This window comes from Ursus maritimus (assembly GCF_017311325.1).
Source record: "Ursus maritimus isolate PB19 chromosome X unlocalized genomic scaffold, ASM1731132v1 scaffold_X1, whole genome shotgun sequence".
NCBI lineage: Eukaryota > Metazoa > Chordata > Mammalia > Carnivora > Ursidae > Ursus > Ursus maritimus.
The window spans coordinates 89,667,272-89,681,904 of record NW_024423319.1 but is presented as its reverse complement, the minus strand read 5'-3'; the positions used below and the strand labels follow the sequence as shown (position 1 = coordinate 89,681,904).

Genomic DNA, 14,633 nt, shown 5'->3' with positions numbered 1-14,633 from the left:
AAAAAAAAAAAAAAAAAAAAAAAAAAAAAAAAAAAAAAAAGAAATACAAACGAGCCTACAACTATTGTTGGCTCTTGAAAGCTTGTGACTGGCTGGTGATCTCTTACACAATCCCCCAAATCTCTTAACTTAAAACCACCTGCCAAAGAGCAAGAGTATTGGTTTCTGGCTCTGGGTACACCCACAGGCTGAAGCCGACAATACAAAAAAAATCTTTTTAAATATTGCTGGAGCTCCAGGAAGCTGGGTCAAGGGGTTAAATATATATCATGGCACTTGAACTCATGACCCCGAGACCAAGAGCTGAGCTGAAATCAAGAGTCAGACGCTTAACCCACTGAGCCACCCAGGCGCTCCATGTCTCATATATTAATTATATAATTCACATAAAGTCTTCCACATTCTTAGTTAAAAGATACAAAGGGGTCAACTTGGTACCGTGACAGTTTTTGCCTCTGCTGATACCATGCAAGATTCTCAGTCCTTTCCGCTGCTGGCATGCCAGCAAAATACACATGCGTTTTCTCTGCATATTATATATAATCCAGGTATGCTATATACTCTTTTCGATGACCCTCAGAGTAATACACATGCAAGAGCTGTTCTTTGGTGAAACAGAGAAAGTCTAAGTCTCCCAGAGGATATCTGACAAGCATCACGATCTAGTCTGACATTGTTGGTCCATTAGTGTTTATATTGCCTTCGGTTCTGTGTACCTTGTCTAGTCTAGGAGAGGCAGAAAGGCAGGATTCAAATGCTGGCATACAACGGACAGAGTGATGCACCGCTTTTCTATTTTTTTCTTTTTAATATGGAAGATTACTTTGCTTCTGTTTATGGCAGACCAGGGAAGAGAAATATGTGGTTTATCTATTTTAGCAGCGAACAGTATAAGATCAAGGTGCTGGGAAACCTCAGTGAGGGAGAACTAAGGGGTCAGTCTCCTGCCTGCATTCGTGTGGGGCTTCTCGGACATACAGAAGGTTCACGCACCGTGAGCCCCGCTAGCCCACTTAGTGATGCCAACCTTGAACCAAGCACGCCGCTGTTTTGGGGAGAGCCTGTGTGCTACGCGTGCCCGGCTGCTTCGGCAGCACAGGGTGTGTCTCTTTAAAAACAAAAAACAGATCGTAGCGTGCATCATAGACTCAGAGGCTCAGCGTGTCAGTGGCCGTTAAGGCATGGAAAGAGTGATGGTCCTGGCTACTGTACCTTGTGATGTGGCCATTCGGTGCATACAAAGTTCTTTTTTTTTTTTTTTTTAAAGATTTTATTTATTTGAGAAAGAGCATGCAAGAGAGCATGAGGGGGCAGGGCAGAGGGAGAAGGAGAAGCAGATGCCCGGCTGAGCAGGGAGCCCAACGTGGGGCTCGATCCCAGGACCCTGGGATCATGACCTGAGCCAAAGGCAGATGCTTCACCGACTGAGCCACCCAGGCGCCCCTACCCAACTGACTCTCCCTGTACGGTTTTAAATCCGCCGCCTCTTACCTCTGTGACTTTCTTTCGATCCACCGTGAAGTGATCGCAGGAGTTGATGAGACTTAAAAGAGCAACGGCATCACATTCCTCAGGGCCGGTTTTGTCTGCCAGTCCTCGGGGCATGAAGGCCTTCAGTAGGGGAGGCACAAGGGACACCTGAGTCTCCTCCAACCCTAGGAGCTAGTGGGGCAGGTGTTATGGGCCGGCTTCCCAAATGACCAAACTTCTCTTACTGAGGTTTCGAGGTCGAGACTTGTGAGTCCAAAACACGAGTGGGAACCAGTGTGAGAGCTAAGCCTTGGCCAAGGGCAGTAACCTAAGGGCTGCTCTGCCTGTCCTTCTGCTATGGGGAATACTTAAACACTCGCCAGAACTAGTTTCCTGTCCTTTCCTAATGGTGTATAAGCAGGCAGCATGGGTAGGAAGCACTAAAGTTTCAGCGGCTGAGTTGTGGAAAAGATCTGAAATTTAAAAATAATAGTTACTTCCAAGTGGGCACTTTAAAGATGACTTAAGCAAGGGGCACCTGCGTGGCTCAGTCGGGGAAGCGTCTGCCTTCGGCTCAGGTGAGGATCCCGGGGTCCTGGGATCGAGCCCCATATCAGGCTCCCTGCTCAACGGGGAGCCTGCTTCTCCCTCTCCCTCCGCTGCTCCCCCTGCTTGTGCTCTCTCTCAAATAAATAAAATCTTTAAAATAAAAAAAAAAAGATGACTTGAGCAAGTTCGTATGGTAGCATACAGTTAAGAGTCTGGGCTTGGCTGGGTTCAAATCCCAGGTCTGCCACTTGCCAACCACGTGACCCCAGGCAAGTTACTCACCCTCAGATTCCTCATCAGTAAGCAGAGGATAAGTGTGCTCATCCACCTTGAAGGACGTTGCGAGAACTAAATGAGTTAATGCAGGGGAAGCACTTGCACGGTGCCGGGCACACGCTAAACCAACAGGCCGTAAAAGTTGCCAATTATTATGTCGATGGTGCAAGGCGAGCATGACCTCCCCAGGAGTTCCAGATGGAATCCTAGGGTTTGAGGTGCTCGATATATCAGAAGGGCCTTGTTCTAGCATGATCTTGCCTTTTGTAGGATTTTAAGGCACGGACCCCCAACATGGTGTCACCGTGAGGCCGGCACATGGTTTTTTCATGAAACAGTGCCAAATTTACACCTGAACGCAACTTTATACCAAGCTCAGCAGCTCACCAGTACATCCCTGCCAAGGGACTAGAAAAGATGACCTATGAAAGAATGCTTGCAGTAAGAACTCGAAATAAAGAGACCTGTTCCCTTGAAAAGAAACCCATCTCAGGGGCACCTGGGTGGCACAGCGGTTAAACGTCTGCCTTCGGCTCAGGGCGTGATCCCGGCGTTATGGGATCGAGCCCCACATCAGGCTCTTCCACTATGAGCCTTCTTCTTCCTCTCCCACTCCCCCTGCTTGTGTTCCCTCTCTCGCTGGCTGTCTCTATCTCTGTCGAATAAATAAATAAAATCTTTAAAAAAAAAAAAAAAAGAAACCCATCTCAGCAGGCGAGCAACCGCAATGTGCCCTACACAATGCTCCTGGTAATGGTGTTCCAAGAAGGGCTTGTGGTCGGGGCCCACGCACCCCAAGGAGAGGCAGGGCTACGTTCCTTGTGGTGGGGGAATCCTCCGCTGGAGCCTCCCATGATTAAGAAGAACTTTGTAGGGGTGCCTGGGTCGCTCAGTCAGTGAAGCATCTGCCTTTGGCTCAGGTCATGATCCCAGGGTCCTGGGATCGAGCCCCACGTTGGGCTCCCTGCTCAGCCGGCATCTGCCCTTCTCTCTGCCCTGCCCCCTCATGCTCTCTTGCATGCTCTTTCTCAAATAAATAAAATCTTTAAAAAAAAAAAAAAGAACTTTGTATGCACCGAATGGCCACATCACAAGGTACAGTAGCCAGGACCATCACTCTTTCCATGCCTTAACGGCCACTGACACGCTGAGCCTCTGAGTCTATGATGCACGCTACGATTTGTTTTTTGTTTTTAAAGATTTTATTTATTTATCTATTTAGTTAGAGAGAGCACACCAGCAGGGGGAGGGGCAGAGGGAGAGGGAGAGGGAGGGAGCGAATCCCAAGCAGACTCTGCGCTGAGCACAGAGCCTGACGCGGGGCTCGATCCCATGACTCTGAGATCATGACCTGAGCCAAATCAAGAGTCGGAGGCCCAACCGACTGAGCCAGCCGGGCGCCCGCGGATGCTATGATGTTAATACAGACGTTAACTCATGTAGCACAGTCAAACTAGTGCAATGAAACCGAACGAAAAAAAACATTTACTTCAGCTCCTGCTGGGAGGATGATTCCAAAGTTAGAGGGGTCTTAGGTGCCTCAAAACCAGGCACAATTTTTCTTTTCCATGACAATGTATGCCCCGCCTGGCATTTTCTCACCAGTATAGACCGGTCTTTTCCACATTCATGTTTTATTCTCATAATTATTCCCCTTCGTCCAAACTAGAGGCTGACAGGGAGGCTCTGCTCCTTCCCTGCCACTGAAAGGAGTTTCTTAAAATGGTATCACGTGCCACTGTGTTCCATCTGTCCAACGCGCAGTGGTGGGAAACGCGTGTGGCTGCCTCCCATTACCCTCTCCTGCCTCTTCAGCGAGGAGGAGGAGATGGGGTTGCAGAAACAAACAGGGCCCAGATCACGCTGGGCCTTACCGGCCCTGGAAAGGAGTCTGGAGTTTATTCTAAGGACAGCAGGAAGCCATCCAAGAGTTTTAGGCAAGGGAAGAAAACGATCTCATTTCCCCTTGAAGACCACACATCCTGCCGTGTGGGGAACCGACCGGAGGTGACCAGATGCGACCAGAGCAGCAGCAGAGGAAGCCAGGTGGGAGGCTGCAGCCAGAGGCCAGGCAGGAGGCAGAGAGAAGGAATCCACAACCAGTTTGCAGGTGTAAGCGAGGGGGCAGTGAGCGGGAGAGATGAGGCGGGGGTGGTTGTAGGTCATGGACGCTGGGGTGTGGCTGTGGGTTTGGGGGGGTAGAGATGTCGAGCCCTGCTTGAGAAGTAAATACAAAGTGCCCAGGAGGGAATAAGGAGAGGGGTGCGGCACGCAGCTGGAGAGGAGCATCTGGAGTTCAGAAGAGAGGGCAGGGCTGGGGGGACAAACTAGGGAGCCATCAGCATGAGTGCAGTATGTAACGGTGAACTCCAAGGGGCCGGGGCAGTGTTGCCAGAGGAGAAGAGGGGGACAGAAGAGGCCTGAGAAAGGCCAGCCGAGGACAGCAAGGACGCTGAAGAGGAGGAGCCAGGGAGACAGGAGGAAACCCACGGGGGACAATGACGTCACAAAACCACGGGTGTTTCAAGAAGAGGGGTCAGTCGTGCCAAATGCCTGAAAGCAAAGAAAGATGAGGCTGGAGAACTGAAGGTCACACGTGCCCGACAGGACAGACGCAGGTGGGCTGGCAGAGGCAGGACCCAGGCTGGAATGGCTTGAAGAGTCACTGGTAGCTGACGGAGAGAGCAGGCCTAAAACCCTTTCCAAGAGGCTCCAGTGGGTATGCATATGGGAGGCAGGCACGGAAATGGGGAGAGAGCTGGAGGGAGTGGCTCAAGAGAAGCTCTTCTTTCTTTTTACATTTTATTTGCCAAATATTTATTCAAGCGTTTTTATTTTTATTTTTTATTTTTTTTTAAAGATTTTATTTATTTATTCGACAGAGATAGAGACAGCCAGCGAGAGAGGGAACACAAGCAGGGGGAGTGGGAGAGGAAGAAGCAGGCTCATAGCGGAGGAGCCTGATGTGGGGCTCGATCCCATAACGCCGGGATCACGCCCTGAGCCGAAGGCAGACGCTTAACCGCTGTGCCACCCAGGCGCCCCTCAAGCGTTTTTAAAACGGCTTTATTGAGATATAATCCACATACCATACAATTCACCCCTTTGAAGCGTACAGTTGTTTGCGACACCGTGAATGGAACTTGAGGGCATTGTGCTGAGCGAAACAAGTCAAACAGAGAAAGACAAATACTGTATGATCTCACTTCTCTGTGGCATCTAAAACAAACAAAACAAAACCCCAAGCTCACAGATACAGAGAACAGTTCGGTGGTTGTCAGACGTAGGGGTGGGGGGTGGGCAAAGTGGGTGAAGGGGGTCGAAAGGTACAAACTTCCAGTTATATAAGTCATGGGGGTGTAATGTACAGCATGGTGACTATAGCTAAGAACACTGTATTGCATATTTGAAAGCTGCTGAAACAGATCTTAAAACTTCTCAACACAAGAAAAAAAACTTTTTGTAACTATATATGGTGATGTGGCATCATTTCTCAATATATACTCGTATCAAACCTTTACGATGTACATTGAAAACTGATACAATGTTATATGTCGGCTATACCTCAATTAAAAAAATGTACAGTTCAGTGGTTTTGAGTATATTCACAGGGTTGTGCCTCATCACCAGTTGATTTTAGAACATGTTCATCACCCCAAAAAGCAGCCCTCGACCTCCATTAGCTATCATGTCCCTCTTACCCCAGGCCCTGGCAACCACTCATCTCTGTGTCTGTAGATCCGCCCATTCTGGACATTTCATATAAATGGAATTGTGTAATATGACTGGCTTCTTTCACTTAGCATAATGTTTTCAAGGTTCATCCAATGTCCTTGCATGTATTAGTACGTCATTCCTTTTTTTTTTTAAGATTTTATTTATGAGAGAGAGAGAGAGAGAGAGAGAGAGGGCACACAAGCAGGGGGAACGGCAGAGGGAGAGGGAGAAGCAGACTCTTGCTGAGCAGGGAGCCTGACTTGGGCCTCGATCCCAGGACCGAGATCATGACCTGAGCCAAAGGCAGATGCTTCACCAACTGAGCCACCCAGGCACCCTCTTTTATTTTTTTTTAAAGATTTGTATTTATTTTGGGGGGGGCAGAGGGAGAGGGAGACAGAATCCCAAGCAGATGCCTCTGAGCTTGGAGCCCGATGCAGGGCTCAATCCCCACACCCTCAGATCACCACCTGAGCTGACATCAAGAGTCAGGTGCCCAACCAACTGAACCACCCAGGTGCCCCACCTTGTTCCTTTTTATGGCTAAATGACATCTGGTTGTATGGACAGGCCACATTTTGCTCATCCATTCACCGGCTGATGGACATATGCGTTGTTCCCCCCTTTTGGCTGTCATGAATAGTGCTGCTAGGAACACTCATGCACAGGTGCTTGTGTGGGTGTGTATTTTCATTTCACTGGGTACAAACCTAGAAGTGGAATTGCCAGGTCATACAGTAACCCTGTGTTTAATCTTGTTTTAAAAAAACAACAACTAAATAAACCAAGGCGATATTAAAGCTACCTGTATGGTGATGGGAATAAGCTGGGAGGGAGAAAGAGTGGATACCTGAGGCCTGAAAGTCCATGGACAGGTGGGAGGGGATATGGTCCGACATACAAGTGGAGGGCCAAGGTGGTAAGAAGAGAGACGCCCTTCCTCCTTTGTGGCAGAAGGAAGAAGATGGTGCATATGGAGGTAGGTTCGCAGGGCTGGTAAAAAGATGAGGAGGCAGGTATCTGGGGGCATGCATCAATGCCAGGAAAAATGCACAGAGTCAGTAGCTGGGAGTGAGGGTGGAGGAATGGGAGCTTGGCGAGGCAAAGGCAGCAACAGCGGTCCCCAGAAACAGGAGCCCTATACAGAGGCGTGGCCAGAACACTGGGGCTCATGGTCAAGAACTAAAAGTGAAACCAGGCAGCTCCCTTGTGAGATTCTTCCCCTGAGCACAAGTAGATGATGGTGTCATCAGGGCTGCCGTTGGGCCGTGCAAGCTCAGAGAAAGGAGAAAAAAAGGAGAATGTGGTGAGAGAATATAAACACTGGGGCTGGACTAGAAGGTCTGTTGGTGACAGCAGCAAAAAGGGGCATGAGCAGGGGCCATGGGCTTCAAGAGGATTCCAAGGATATGAAAGCAGCAAGGAAGATCAAACAGGTGAGGGACAGTCACAGTAAAGGGTAGAATTTTAAGTTTCTTTCTTTTCTAGGTAAAAGTAAAAGTGGACAATTCTGTGGTGGCAACAACAACAAAAAAATGGGATGAGGGCGTAGATGCGGTGGGTTTAGGGGTCCATGACAGCCACGAGTCTGAGGCCACTGATCAAGTCCAACTTCCTTATTTTTGAGGTTAGGGAACGGAGGCTGGCCTAACGTCACACAACAGCGGCGGAGCTGGGACTCTGATCCCTGCTTCCCAGGCACCACGCCTGTGCCTGCTGCTGATCAGCATGCGGACAGACTACAAAAGTTAATTTGTGATAGGAGGTGACTTTGCCCCACCCCACCCCATACTGGGCTTCTGGAAAACATCAAAAAATTAAAAAAAAAAAATCCCCAATTGGCCCAGTTAGCAAGTCACAGTGCCAAGATCTAACAGTCTTCTATCTGGCTGCCCACTCCACCCGACCTCCCCAAAGTTTTATTCCTTACCTGGCCCCTTAAGAGTCCTTTCTGTTTTAGCCCTAACTTCCCTTGGCTTCCTCTGCCATCCTGATGGGACCCTACAGCCAAAATGAGCTACTTAGGGAGCCTACACTCAAAAACGCCTGATGTGTTTCTCCCTCTGGGCCTGTGCTCATGATGCTCGCTCTACATCTTGGGTCAGCGTCTCTTGTTGAAATCTTTCCTACAGCTGTCCAAGCAGGGGTAGCAAACTTAAATGCCTTGTTAGCAGAAGGGCAGAAGCAAGCTTCTACCTCGCTAAGCTAGATCGGATCCAGTACAGCAGCTCTGAGCCGCCTGGACACTAGTCCCTAAATCAAACACCCATTTCTCTCTTTCTATCTTGGCATCTGTTTATGGGGCTCTGGGCTCCAGGTGACCGGCTACCTGGTGGGTCACCTCTTACCCTTCCGAGCAGGTGCTTACCTTGGCCACCTCCCAGGCGTCGACGGGCCAGCGGCCCGGTCGGCAGTTTCCCCAGTGGACGTCTCCATTCCTGTTGGTGTGGTGTTTCAAAATCTCCTGTTTCCACTCCGCGCAAACCTGACACTGAGGCTGAAACTACAAGGGGCGGCGGTGAGAAGCGGCCCGGGAGGAAGGGCGCGGCGTCTCGGGCAAGTGAGCCCGGGGCGTTGCAGTCGGCCCCGCCCCAGGAAGGGCTCGGGACCCTACGCTCCGGGACCGGGACAGGGGAAAGGGGGGCCAGGGGCTCACCTGGCGGGCGCGCGGGCTACACTGAGAGCCGCTGCGGCAGGCGGCGCGGGGGCCCAGGCTTGGGGCAGCGGCGAGCAGGCCGCGGTGGAAGGCCAGCACCTCGCGGGCGACGAAGCCCTGCAGGCAGCCGCGCAGCAGCAGCAGGCAGTGGCCCGCCTTCACCCAATTCTTGTACTCCGCGCAGTTGAGGCGCGCGGCCAGTTCAGACAGCACCATGTCCCACTCGGGCCGGGGACCGTATGGGGCTCGGAGCCAGGGGCGAGGGGCGGGGCGAGCGGCAGTGCGCAGGCGCGGAAGCCTGGGTGGTACCGTCGGCCCGGCCTGGCCCCGCCCGGAGTCCGCCCGCACGTGCAGGGAGAAGGGAGGGGCCAGAGCTCCTCGCGCGGCGCCGTGCATCCCGGGGCGGAGCCTTCTGGTTTAACCCGTACGCCTGCCCCACCCCAGTGTTAGGTGACAGATGTGTAATTCCTTTATCCCGCGCTTGCCCAGAAAGCTTGTACCTGAAACTCTTACGCCCCCTTGTCTGTTCCCCCAAACAGACCCTGCCAGTCCCCGACTCGACTCCCTCTCCTGATGTCCGTGCTCTTTTATTGTAGACATATATAAGATGCTCAAGGCACACTTTTTAAATTATGTATGTTCCTTGCATTACACAATTCTATAAAGTTTATTTAGTTCCTAAACCCAACTGATTGGCTGTAGCAGATAAAAGCATTAGTGCAGTGTGACCGCTGGCTACCTGCACCACGCATCTACCATGCGTCTGCAGTGCCAGGGTGACACAAAGCTCAAAAACATAGGCCATTGGGCCATCTAGCAGAAGCAAACAGGACGACGCATCCCCTGGACTCTGTGGAGAGCTGCACCGCCCCGAGCCGGTAAGGGCTTCTTCCACTATGATCCTGAAGCATCCAGCTTAGATGATTATTTAATACTCTCGGTTATAATTAGTGCTTCTTACACAAGGCAGTCTTAACTTTCAAATAAGTGCCATGAGGATCAGAAGGCAATGGACTGTCAACTCCGTATGACAAGAGTTCCTCTCAGTTTTAGTTGCTTTTTAGTGAGCTTCTTGAGCTTGGAAGAGTGTTAAAATTGTGTGTAAATGGCTCTGGGGGGAAGACTCTAAACGAAACTTTCCCCTGACTTCGTGGTTAAGACCAAAGTGGCACAAGTGTGTAGGAGCTCTAGCTCTGAATTTTAACTGTTTGATCTTAAGCAAATTACTTCATTTCCCTGGGCCTCAGTTTACTCATCTGTAGAAGGAGGATATTAATACCTACCCCACTGAGTTGTTGTGAGGATTAAATATACACTGAAGTACTTAGGACAGTGCCTGGCAATAGTAAGCTATCAGTAAGTATTAGCTATTATTTTACATTGATCTAAAAGTGCCATTCCATCCATCAGTCATATTCCTGGGCAAGGAATTTGAACAAATCATTGGCCACTTGGAAGTGGAGACAATATACAGAAAATCGTGAGACCTGGTCTCCTGGGGTTGCACAGCACAATGCTGGCTGCTTTTCTCTTAATAACCTCAATACTAAATCCACCCTAAGTAAATTTCAAATCATTTCCTTAGACATTCTGTCCACTCCCATCAAACCAAATGAAAGAGGAAATTCCCCAAGAAACAGTGAAATATACATTAACATTTTTTCTTTCTGTCCCTTAAGTTTCGCAGTAAGTTCTCTTAAAATTTTCTGTATATTATTGATTTTATATCAAGAACTTGGATAATAAATATTAAAGTAAAATATCATAGGTAATTCTTTGAGGGAAAAATCATGAACTTTTTTATGTAGAAAATGGATTCTGAATTTAGAGTAGCAAAATTATACTTCTTGGAGTTATAGAATTAATCATGGTCCAAAGAAAGACTAACAAACTGTTAGTAACCTGTGGCTGAATGCGTTACTGTATTAACGGCAACACAGTTATTAGTGGTATTTAAATTCAAATCATGTATATTTTAGTTTCTGCTTGCACTAGCTCAGAGTTAACTTTCAAACATAAGGTCCATCCCCTGCTTTTAATAACTTGTTAAGTTCTGTTGAATTTTTCGCTTTCCTCCTCTCTAATTCTGAAAGTAGCTGTATACATTCTGAAATGGCATTTCAGCGAATGAAAAAAGAAGGTGGCAAATCAGGACCAATTTCTTCTTTCGAAATCAAACCAATGCTAAACCAGACTACTATCCAAAACATCTCCGTGCAAATTAACTAGAGAGAGTTGGTAGTTCTCTGAAACTTGTATAAATTTTATTACCAAAATTACTAAAAATCACAGGTTGAAAAACCTTAAAAGCTAAGACCCCAACCACCTATCAGAAAAAAAATCACTATGGGCATCCAGTCCCTTTGATTGAACCTGGGTAACAAAAGAGGCAAAAGACATGGTTTATGCTGAAACCTAAGATTTGAATGCTAGTGTTTTCAAGCTTTAATAAAGTATATATCAATTCCAAGTACCAAACATGATATCAAAATTCATATTCATGGGTTTATTCTTAAGCATCGAAAGCAAATTCTGCTCACTGAATCCTATGTTGATTTGCACGAGGCATTCAGAGATGACTTATAATCAGGAAAAGTGTCCACTGAATGCATCGTGTTTAAAAAATACAATTAACGTTTCAAAACCACACTTAAAAAGAATACCTGAAAAGTTTACTCTTTCCATAAAATTTGAGACAATATTATCCTGCAGATAAAAATACATTTCTTGTATATACATGTAGATTTCTACATGAAAGACAGGACTCAGCTCCCAACAGAAAAGGGCTGACCCTTGATAAAGACATGTTAGATTGCCAAACTGATGTGATTCCCATTGTAAGGAGAACCGAAAACCGAAGGATAAAAGGTAAGTTAAAGGAAGGATAAAGTCCAGTCACCTGCTCCTGAACAGCGGCAGAGCTGGGCGAGAAGCAGGGGATAAAGGTAGAAATAAGACACCGAAGAAAGGCAAAGAAGGCCTCGACTCTGACCAGAAGGGAATGGAGAATCAAGCGAATTTGAGAACAGATATGACACAGCTGCAGTGAGATGCCTGAAATTAGAATTTGGTAGTTGATAGTTAACAGAAGCTCAAATCATCTTAAAGTGGAAGTAGAGCGTCTACAATTTACTGGAGAGCCAATATTCCAGTGACCAGATAACTCAGTACAGTATTATCATATAAAAAACTTTCCCAAATAACATTAGGTCACCAGAAGACCTTTGCTTCCGATCACATTCCTTGAAGCTTAAAAAAGTCCCTGACTCACTGGGAGAGACAGCACGGTGCTCCAAAAAGAAACTCTGCTGAGATGTGTCAGTACCAGAAACTCCACTTGACCCTGGGCAGGCACCGGATCTTGGATTCTTCAAAGTGAAGGCACTGTAACCAGGTTTCTTCCAAGCAAAACATTTTACCGTTTTGTTGACAATGAATTAAGTTGGGATTGTTTAGAACAACCTCAAGTGTGGTGGGGAAGGCAAGGGGGGGGGGAGAAGTTAAGCAAGATAAAGAAACGTCACAGAAATTTCATGCAAGGGTGGAACGCTCAAGTTCTAGGTTTCCTGATTCATGCTGTATGCAGAAGTATCCTGTAAACTAAATTTGCGTAACAAAAGTTTCCATATCTTCAACGGATGAGAATGATTGCAATATCTGGGATCCTTGATCAATATGAACTATTCACTGTCTCTTCTCAAAGACGGGTTCACCTTCTTTTTTATCCAAATCCTACACTAAAAGACAAGTACGGTGCTAAACGTTCACCACCAGTCAAGTTAGGAATGTCTGAAGAAAATAAATTAAACTTGAAACAAAGAAGATGTTTTTGGTCAAATTTCAGACATGTATCATTAGAAATCAATTCTTGGCCCCACCAGGTGAAAGATGAAGGGAGGCCAGGAGAAGTCTACAGAGCTGATATACACACAAGTGAGTGTCACTGTTTGTTTGTTTTGTTTTAAACCTAGTTTTATTAAATATTGCTTCTTTGGGATGTGTTTATAACAACTCCCAGAACATTTTCATGTAAGGATTCAAAGCGGGCATATTAAAATACAGCTTCAATATAAAGTTTATCACAGTTTTACAGTATTCAAAAATGACAGACCTGCCTTAAAAAACAAAACAAAAACCAAAAAAGGACTATTACACCCAAAACATAAGAAAACAATTAAATAAACAAGTTTGGCATTTCCATAACTTTATAGTATAAAACAGAATATTAAATCTATTACTGGCAAGCGGACACCAATGTTTTACCTAGTTTGAAATGTGTCCCGTTTAAACACACTATACAAGTTCACTATACAAAAAAGATTGATGGTCTTTTTGATGAAAGAAGTGCACCCTGAAAATTTTTGCCAGTTTAGAATATTTAGCTCTTAAAGTCAAAAAAGTCCTTTTTTTTTTTTTTAAAACTGAAGGCTAAATTCAGATTTTTTTTTTGCTTTTTTTTTTTTTTTTTTTTTTTTTTTTGCTGTTTTGTCTCATTTGTCAGCCTTCCTGGTTTAAAAACAATAGTGTCTATGGACGCCCACCAGGGGGCAGTGTAAGATTAGCCATTAAATCACGAACAGCTGCAAATATTGTGCATTCACCTGCAACAGAGAAAAATGGTCATTAGCTATTCGCAATACAGGAAAGATGCTGTCAACACACCGGTGGGGGTAGGGATAAGTAAATCTAAAATCAGCAAGAACTTCAAGGGTCAAAATAAAAGACTAAATTTTAACTGCACAGGTTATAGGGGATTAAGCTTTGGTGTTAAGTATCAAATACTTGGTTTGGGTTTTGTTTATTTTTCTTCTCATGGGGAAATTCTGGGTAAGACCCAGTTAGGTTTGAATTTATGGAGATATGCCTCAAGTTTCTCTATTGAAACACTGGAGCATTGGATAAGCCTTTAAAGTTAGGTTTCAAGGCTACTGACTGTTTATGCATTTTGAATCTAATGAAAAGCTCTAGTTCAGATTTATGCATCAGTTACAACATCAACGATGTCCTTCTAATGTTGCTTTGAAGACCAAATAAAAATGTCTATGATTGCACTGTCCAACAGAACTTTCTGTGCTGATAGAAATATTCTATATGTGTACTGTGGCTCCTTAGTACCTGTCATGTAGCTAGTGTGCCTGAGGAACTGGAATTTTAAATTTTAGTTAATTTTAACTAGCTTGAATTTAAATAGCCACAAGTGGCTAGTGACAGTTATATTGGACAGTGCAGTTCTATGACATATATTGGAGTTTTCTCAAACGTAAACAATCAACTTCTGGAGTTCAACATTAATATCAATCAATAAAAAGAAAGTGATTTTTCTTAAAAGCACTTCACTGGGAGGGGAGGAAGTCATGGGTTCGAGGGGGAGGGGGTGCTGAAGTATGGCACACCGACAATCCAAAAACAAGACTTGTTTGGGGGCGGGCGGGGGAGGCTAATGACTCATCCTTTCAATTTCCCCTTCGCTCAAAGAAACCAGAGACCCTGCCTCGTACTTCTTGTGAACGTTACATATACTTAAATATAATAAACCCAAACCAGTTGTAAATAATATAAACCAAAAGCTGGGTCCCTTTCCTGGCGCGTGGCCTAATGCTATGGTGGCTGCGAGTGAGAGAACGGGAGGCCTCAACGGAAGAATGGCCTTCTGGCAAAGGGTGGGATGTGCAGTGACCCTGTGCAAGTTACTGCAAGCTTCCCTCCAACCGGTACAGAAAAAAAATGAAACTCCAGGTTTGCCCAGTCTAAGGTAGACATAAAAAAAACGACTGAAAAAAGGAAAGAAAAAGAAAAACACTCCCAAAACATCCCAACAATTTCTCAAATAAAAGGAAAAGTTATATCCTTCTTTCTCCTTTTTAAAAACACATTTTCATTATTGATAGGTAGAAAAACGTGTTTGATCCCAAGAGGATCAAAACACTCTTTCCTTTTAATTGTAAATTCCACAAGACAATAATGA

General features: G+C 46.1%; 2 protein-coding genes across 5 annotated transcripts in view; both read right to left on the bottom strand.

Moving 5' to 3' along the window:
* The window catches only part of CXHXorf38 (chromosome X CXorf38 homolog), a 21,917-nt gene extending 9,847 nt beyond the window's left edge, over nt 1-12,070 (bottom strand). The window contains exons 1-3 of one of the 3 annotated variants that reach the window (XM_040632906.1): nt 11,940-12,070; nt 8,381-8,515; nt 1,492-1,611 (exon numbers count right to left, since the gene is read on the bottom strand). In XM_040632906.1, the coding sequence (XP_040488840.1) occupies nt 1,492-1,605 (114 nt within the window). In that variant the 5' untranslated portion in view covers nt 1,606-1,611; nt 8,381-8,515; nt 11,940-12,070. Of the gene's footprint in view, nt 1-1,491; nt 1,663-8,380; nt 8,516-8,668; nt 9,443-11,939 lie in introns of those variants that run through there. The other 2 variants (XM_040632900.1, XM_040632901.1) reach the window with 2 other exon arrangements.
* The window catches only part of MED14 (mediator complex subunit 14), a 72,699-nt gene continuing 68,981 nt past the window's right edge, over nt 10,916-14,633 (bottom strand). For both annotated transcript variants that reach the window (XM_040632887.1, XM_040632895.1), the window contains one exon: nt 10,916-13,269. In XM_040632887.1, the coding sequence (XP_040488821.1) occupies nt 13,196-13,269 (74 nt within the window). In that variant the 3' untranslated portion in view covers nt 10,916-13,195. The remainder of the gene's footprint in view (nt 13,270-14,633) is intronic.